The sequence below is a fragment of the Tupaia chinensis genome, unplaced genomic scaffold, assembly GCF_000334495.1.
Source record: "Tupaia chinensis unplaced genomic scaffold, TupChi_1.0 Scaffold000294_5, whole genome shotgun sequence".
Taxonomy (NCBI): Eukaryota; Metazoa; Chordata; class Mammalia; order Scandentia; family Tupaiidae; genus Tupaia; species Tupaia belangeri.
The window spans coordinates 1,343,265-1,351,050 of NW_006159782.1; the positions used below are offsets into that span (position 1 = coordinate 1,343,265).

General features: G+C 47.5%; 1 protein-coding gene across 1 annotated transcript in view; it reads right to left on the bottom strand.

The window, feature by feature from the left end:
• TEF (TEF transcription factor, PAR bZIP family member) overlaps nucleotides 1–7,786 on the bottom strand; it is a 32,044-nt gene that overhangs the window by 10,542 nt on the left and 13,716 nt on the right. The window contains exon 2 of the mRNA XM_006150735.3: nucleotides 3,097–3,414. Coding sequence (XP_006150797.1) covers nucleotides 3,097–3,414 — 318 coding nt within the window. The remainder of the gene's footprint in view (nucleotides 1–3,096; nucleotides 3,415–7,786) is intronic.

Here is a 7,786-nt window from a genome sequence, read left to right on the forward strand (position 1 = left end):
TACAGGACACACTAGGTTTCATCAGCAAATAAACTGCAAAGGTGAAAAAAGGAGAGGGAAGCCATTAGAATACAAAAAATTTAAAACGTATCAACCAAATGCAATGTATAGAGTGTACCTGAACCCTGAGTCAAACAAAAAACTGTAAAATAATAACAATTATGAGACAACTTTAGAAATTTGAATGCTCATGGGTTTATCGCTAACTTTAGACATAAAACTGGTTATTTTTGTAACAGCTTTTACGAAGAACTTTCTTTATTTTTTAGGTTTTTGCCATAGGGCGTATACGCTTTGGGGAGAGAGACAGAGAGTGTGAGAAATCACCCCCCCACACACAAGAGGAATGCCAAGTTGCAATCCCTTCACCTCCACTCTCCTCTTGGGATTTTGGGCACACAATTCCAGGATCTGGGGCTCAAATGGCGGTCAGTCATGTGGGAGTCCAGTGCCTTAGCCCCTACGGTACCTACTGGCCCCCCAAAAGACCCTGTATACTTTAGATACATATTAAAGTTTTTTAAAAATAATATTTTCATTTATTTTTTTTTTAGGTTTTTGCTGTAGGGTATGCATACTCGCCAAAGAGAGATAGAGACAGAGGAAAGAGAAAGAGAGAAAGCAAGCTGCTGGGGCTTAACTCAAACAGCAGTTGGCCGTGTGGGAATCCGGCACCCTCAACCACTATACCTCCTGCTGGTCCGAATATTGAAATTTTATCGATGAAAGGCCGGCAGGTGGTGTGGTGGTTAAGGCACTATATTCTCACATGGCCAACCAGTTTGAATCTAGACCTGATGGCTTGTTTTCTCGCCTTCCCTCTCTCTGTCTCTCTCTGATGGGCACACATGCCCTATAAAAATTTTTTTAATTAAATAAATAAAATTAAATAAATAATTCTAGGAAGAAAAGGAAAGAAATATTTATGGGTGGGGGCCAGCAGTGATGTGGGCTTCCACATGGCAACAGCAGTTCGACTCTAGGACCTGGCAGCTTGTTTTCTCACTTTTCCTCCTTCTCTCTCGCTCTATTCCTCTCTGGTCAAATTAAAATAAATAAATAGATAGATAGAAAAATAAATAAAGTTAAACAAAATAATTCTTTAAAAAATTATAAATCACAGGGAACCAGCAGTTAGCATAATGGCTATGTCGCTGGACTCCCACGTAGTCGACCGCGGTTTGCATCCCGGACCCGGGACAGTGGCTTAAAACTCACGCCGGGCGCGTGTGCGTGCGTGCCCAAGATCCCGAGAGGAGAATGGAGGAGAAGGGATTGCGGCATGACTATCCCCCCTGGGGGGTGATTTCTCGCTTTCTGTCTCTATGTCTCTCTCTGTCTGTCTGGCGAGCGCACACGCCCTATAGCGAAAACCTCTCCAAAAAAAAAAAATTATAAATTATATAACATCTAGGATTTGACAGAAAATACTTAGTTACACATTAAAAATTGTTGAACTTGGGACCAGCAGATGGCGTAATAATTATGTCACTGGATTCCCACCTAGTAGACTGTGGTTCGAGTCCTGGACCCACTGGCTTAAAACTCACCCCAAGCACATGTGCATGAGTGCCAAAAATCCCATGAGAACAGAAGAGAAGGAATTATGGCATGGCCATCCCCTCTGGGTTTGATTTCTCATATTCTGTGTCTGTCTCTCTGGCGAGCACATGCACCCTATAATAAAAATCTCTCTAAAAAATAAAAAAATTGTTGAACTTGGAGCCAGCAGGTGGTATGGTGGCTAAGGTACTTGATTCTCACATGGCCACTAAAGTTAGAGTTCCAAACTGGCAACTTGAAAATCACGCATGTGTGCATATACGCCCAAAATCCCAAGAGGAGAATGGAGGAGAAGCGAGTGCCGTGTGGCCATACCCTGCGGGATGATTTCTCACTTCTCCTCTCTCTGTGTCTCTCCAGCAAGCACATGCACCCTATGGCAAAAACCTAAAATTAATTAATTAATTAACTGATTACTGAAGCTAGCTGATGGTTACACAGAGGTTCATTATAGTAGTCTCTTCTATATTTTGTTTGAAATTTTTTCCACAATAAAAAGCTAAAGGCTAGCTGGTAGCTGGATTTCTTTCACATGACCAATTGCATGGTTCAAGTCTTGGGGCCCACTGGCTTGAAAAACATGTCAGGTGCGTGTTTTGTGCGTGTGCCCAAAATCCCAAGAGGAGAATGGAGAAAGTACTGCATTCTTCTTTGGGGGTGCTTTCTTACTTTCTCTCTCTGTCCCCAGTGGGGACAGAGCAAAAAAAAACAAAAACAAAAAAACCTAAAACAAAACAAAAGCAGCACATCAATTTATCAATTTCCTGGGTGTGGGTTCCTTGGGTGACACACCAGCTCCCAGGAGACATCAGCCTGTAAGCCTCTAACTGAGTCTACAGGAAGCTTTGCAGAGTCCACTGAAAAAAGAGCATAAAAGCAAATAACCCTTTAGAGGTAAACCAGAAAAAGAGTAAGAGGACAAAGGGATAGATACTGAGGATAATATTTGTCCTGGCCAGGTGGTGGGAATGCCTTTTTTGTGCCAGTGTCTTAGAGTGATTATGGAGTCAAATGTCCTGGGTTGACCTGCTGCCTCCACTACCAACCAGCTGTGTGATCTTGAGCAAGTTACTTAACTTCTCTGAGCCTCAGTTCCCTCGCCTGCAAAATGGCCATAATACTAATCTTATAAGGTTCTGGTTTCTTGTGAAGATTAGATGATAATGCTGACCACAAAGTAAGTGCTAAATGTTAGTGGGTATTATTATTACTGCCTGTTATTACTTTTCTAATAATCTGTGGCAAGAAAAAGTACATGTGGTGGTAAAAGAAAGAAGGAAATGCAGATGGGATTTCTGCCCTGTGAAAAACTGGAAGGACTCACCCCACTGCCTGAGCAGTTCAGCCCCAGCCAACAGAAAGTTCAGACTGCTTCTGTGACTACTTGTTTTTATCTCTGGCCTTGAGGGACTGTGTGAAGGGTGGGGAGCAGAGAAAAGAGGCTCACTGGGTACGTGGACACCAGCAGCTCTCAGGGAGATGTGGTCATCTGTGTATGAGACAGGTGGCCCTGCCCACAGGCCTGTCACCAACCTGTGCTGGACACGGTTTCGGAGGGCTGAAAGACGGCAGTGGAGGAGGACGGTGGGGACGCCGTGGAGGAGCTGGCAGACTCCTTCCCTTCTAGCTCGGCCACAGGCAGCAGCAGGTTCTGGGCCAGGTGGATAGGGCTGGCGGGGATGCCGTTCTCCAACAGGAACTCGTCCAGATCCATGTACTCCAGGTGGAAGGACTCGCCATCGTACGGGATGGTCTTGTCCCAGATGGGCGGCATGAGGGAGGCTGAGACGGCCATGGTGCTGGCCGCTGCCGCCTCGTCCTCCTCCAGCTTTTCCTTCCCCCTTTCCTTGTCTGCAGACACAAAATCTGTGATCAGATACCACACAGGACTTGGTAATTCAATCCCAGCAGGTGGGTCGTGAGCCTCAGAGGGCCGACCCATCCTTTTTCAAGTACTGATTCCATCCTTGCATTTCCAGACCCCTCTCTGTTCTCCAGTTATAACCTGGTGTTTGAAGTGGCTCTTTCAGAGTTAGCATCACACCTTCCTCCATGCCCAGCCTTCCCAGAATGCTCCACTGAGGCCTGATGTGGGGATACAGTTAATTCAGAATGGGCTACGGGATCAGCACCTGTAGTAGAGAGGCTGCCAGAAAGGAAATGGAGTTTCTGACTTTGCTGATCTCTAACCATGGAAAGGCTGAGATCCTGAGACCAACAACTGGACTATTCTCCTGTCTTGTTCCCTCCAATTATGCTTCTCCATAGCAACCCAGCCCAGGACTGAATCCCAGCTGCTGTGTGACCTTAGCTGTGTTAACCTCTCTGAGCCTCAGTGTCTCCGACGATGAATAAAGACAAGGCCGCTTCATTGGTGGAGTAGAGACATTTTAAAGTGTCTCCCAGGGCCAGCAGGTGGTGCTGGACTTTCACAGGGCTGACCATGGTTTGAGTACTGGATCTGGCAGCTTGCTTTCTCACTTTCTCTCTCTCAGATTAAAAAAATAAATAAGGGACCAGCAGTTAGCGTAATGGCTATGTTGCTGGACTCCCATGTAGTCAACTGTGGTTTGAGTCCTGGACCCAGTGACTTAAACTCACGCCGGGTGTATGCGTGCGTGCCCAAGATCCAGAGAGGAGAATGGAGGAGAAGAGACTGTGGCATGGCCATCCTCCCTAGGGGGTGATTTCTCGCTTTCTGTCTATTTCTCTCTGTCTTTCTGGTGAGAGCACGCTCCCTATAGCCAAAACCTCTCCAAATGAATGAATGAATGAATAAGGGCCGGCAGGTGGCATGGTGGTTAACGGTGCTGGGTTCCCCCATGGCTGACTGCAGTTCGAGACCTGGACCTGGTGGCTTGCTTTCTCATTTTTTCTTTCTCTCTGTCTCTGTGCTCAAATTAATAATAATAATAATAACAAATGGAATTAATTTAATAAATAAATATTTTTCAAAAAGAGAAAGAAAGTGTCTCCCAAGTTCCTGGCACATGGCAGGCATCCATTACTACTGTGACCTCACTGAAGGCAGGGACTATGTCTGATCCACTTCAAGATTTCAGAAGGCGGGCCAGCAAGTGGTGTGATGGTTAAGGTGCTGGACTCCCACATGGCCAACCATGGTTCAAGTCCTGGACCTGGCGGCTTGCTTTCTTGCTTCCCCTTTCTCTTTCTCTCTGTGTCTCTCTCTGGCCAAATTAAAAGATAATAATAACAAATTGAATTAAATAAACAATTTTTTAAAAAGGATTTCAGAGGGCATCATGGAAGTAAGTAGACAATGGACTTAGGAAAAATGTGTAGCTTCAATGGAGAATGTTGGATTTGCAGATACACTTTAGGTTCATTAGATAGAAAGGGTCTAGAGTCTAGAGCTGTCCTTCCAGGACCTTGTTCAGAGCAACCACTTCAAGTGAACTTTATCACCAAATAAACAGAAAAGACTGAAGGCAGGTTTTCTGGGAAGAAGGAAAGGGGTGGAGCTAAATAATCCTATTCAAAACAAAGCTAATTGATTAGTGGGAACTGGTCCTGACTAATTGTCTCAGTCGAAAAGTTAAGCCCGTGGAAATCTAAGAGAGGACGATTAAGAAAAGAGATGAGAGAGAAATGTGACAAGCCTGACTGGAAATCAAAATGACAGGGAGGCTAATCAGGGAAATGGGAGATAAAGTCATGACAAGTTCAAAATGAATTTTCAAAATTGAGGGCGACAACTTTGAACTCAGGATTTGGCAATGAAAAAGAGAAATCAAACACAATTATGTTGGAAATAAACCAGTCACGCATGGACTCCCGGACCACAGATAGCCAAAAAGCAGGCTATTGGTCCAGTAACAGTGGACACACCCAGTGAGGTAAGGTGGTGGAGGTTTTGAACAGAACATGGCCACGGTTTCTAATATTAACTAACTAGAATTCCTGCAACTGTCTTCTGTACCAGGCTTTGGTTTAAAACCAACTGGGAACTAAGAAAACCAAGCCTTGGGTGGGATGGGTGGATCAGGTGACCTCTTTGCTCTTCTCCCCTGAGATCCCGACTCTGCATTCTGTTCAGAAATAACTGTCATCCATGTTGGGCGGGGTACCTTGGGACTAAGGAGGCAGGAGGGAGGTAGAAAAGAAGCCAGGCTCATGGGCAAGGAATAATAATAAGCTCCAGGTTCAATTAAGGAGTATTTCTTTTTTTTTTATTTGGAGAGGTTTTTGCTATAGGGCGTGTGCGTGCGCCAAAAAGACAGAGAGAGGCAGAGAGGCAGAGAGACAGAAAGCGAGAAATCACCCCTCAGAAGGGATGGCCACGTCGCAATCTCTTCTCCTCCATTCTCCTCTCGGGATCTTGGGCACACACGCACACGTGCCTGGACTGAGTTTAAGCTACCAGGTCTGGGACTCATACCGGACGACTACATGGAGTCCAGCGACATTGCGGTTAAGCCAACTGCTGGTCCCCAATTAAGGAGTATTTAAAACTAGGTTTTGTAAAGTACAGTCTTGAATGGTAAGAGACAAAGGATTACACTATCTTTCAAATCACAAGATTGATACCAGTGGTTGCCTGTGTGATACAGCAGAAAGAGCACCAAACCGAGAGCCATAAGGCCAAGCCGTGTGACCTTGAGGAAACACCTCTTAAGTCTCAACTTTCCTCATCCGGAAAGTGGGGCTATTACCCTGCAGGACTGTTGTAGAAGTCTAAATTAAATAAACTGATGTCAAAGTGCTTCCTAAGCATTCTGCAAACATAAGGTAGAATTCCTGCTATGGATGGTTATTATCTGATCATCTTAAACAAGAACCTGGCAGATGTGTACACCTATACCTACCTACAGTTTATCTCGGTCCTAGGTTTAAAATAAAAGATTGTCTTTAAAAAAAAAAAAGGTTTGTGTGGTTTGTGCACATGAGGTCCCAATACAGGAGGAGAGAGCCTGGCCTCACCTGATGTGCTAAAGCTATTTATAACCCAACAGCGACAGCCATAAGGATGGGAGCTTCAGAACACACCCAGGAAAGGAAGGGAAATGGGATTTTAAAAAGGAAAATTAATTCTCCAGGACAGGCAATTCACAGAAGGCCTTTCCTTTCTGAAATCCCTGAATTACAATAATGGCTCTTGGAAATCCAAAGGTCTCAGGCAGAAAATATACCTTCTTGAACCCAAAACACCATAGTAAGTGACTCTCCTGATACCCCCTGAACCGAGTCTCCTAGGCCAAAAAACAGGGCCAAACCTGCTTTCCACGTATGACCCAGGGACCTTTGAGGCTCAGGCAATCGGTTGACCCCTGAGTCCTGCCACTGTAGCTCCAAAGTCTAGGGCTGGTCCCAAACAGCCAGGTGAAGGGCCTCAGTGACCTCATTGTGACCCTCATCCAAACCTGCCTCCCCAAACCTCCCCTCCCCCTGTCCCCAGCAGCTCGGGACAGGAGTACCGTACAGGAAGACAAGCCCCACTACCACAGACAGCACGTCTCAAACTTTGGTGGACTTTGCAATCACGGGGTGCAGTGGGCTGCTGCTCAAAATGCAGACTCCGGTCTCCGGAGCCGCAGACGGGGTGGGGCCCAGGACCCAGCATTTTAAACCAGCATCAGAGTGACTCTGATGCAGGCATCATTTAAGGGTTGCTCCTGACCCCCCTTGCCTATTCAGCAACCCCCACGCGAACCTCCTCCTCACGCCCCCGCCTCCCTGACCCATCCCCTCTCAGCCTGACCCCTGACTTTCTCCCCCAACCCCTTGCCCCGTCCTCCAGGTCCCTGGTCATTCCTGGCCCCCATCCCCCTCCGCTGGACCACTTCACCCTGACCTCCGACCTCCCAGCCCCGCCCTTGCCAGGCCCCGCCCCTGCGGAAACCCCGCCCCCAGGCAAGCGCGGACTCCCCCCTCACCGAGGCGCGGGTGGGCCGGAGCCGTGCGACCCGCCGCAGCTGCCGACACGGGCAGCTACTGCGCAGGCGCCCAGCGTCTCCCCCGCCTCCCTCCATCCTATCCCGCCTGCGGACGGGCTCTGGCATATTAATTATTCATGAGGCCAGGCCAGCGTACCCAGATCGTGGTTTGGGATTGGCCCGCCCCGCGAGCAGATCCCTGGGCCCTGATTGGCTAGGCTGCAGGGTTAGGGAGACACGTGCGGGGCCAGGTGAGGAGTCCCCGCCCCGCCCACCCTGTGTCCGCTGATTGGCGCCTGCCGGGGGCTTGTCGGAGGCCTTCATCGGCG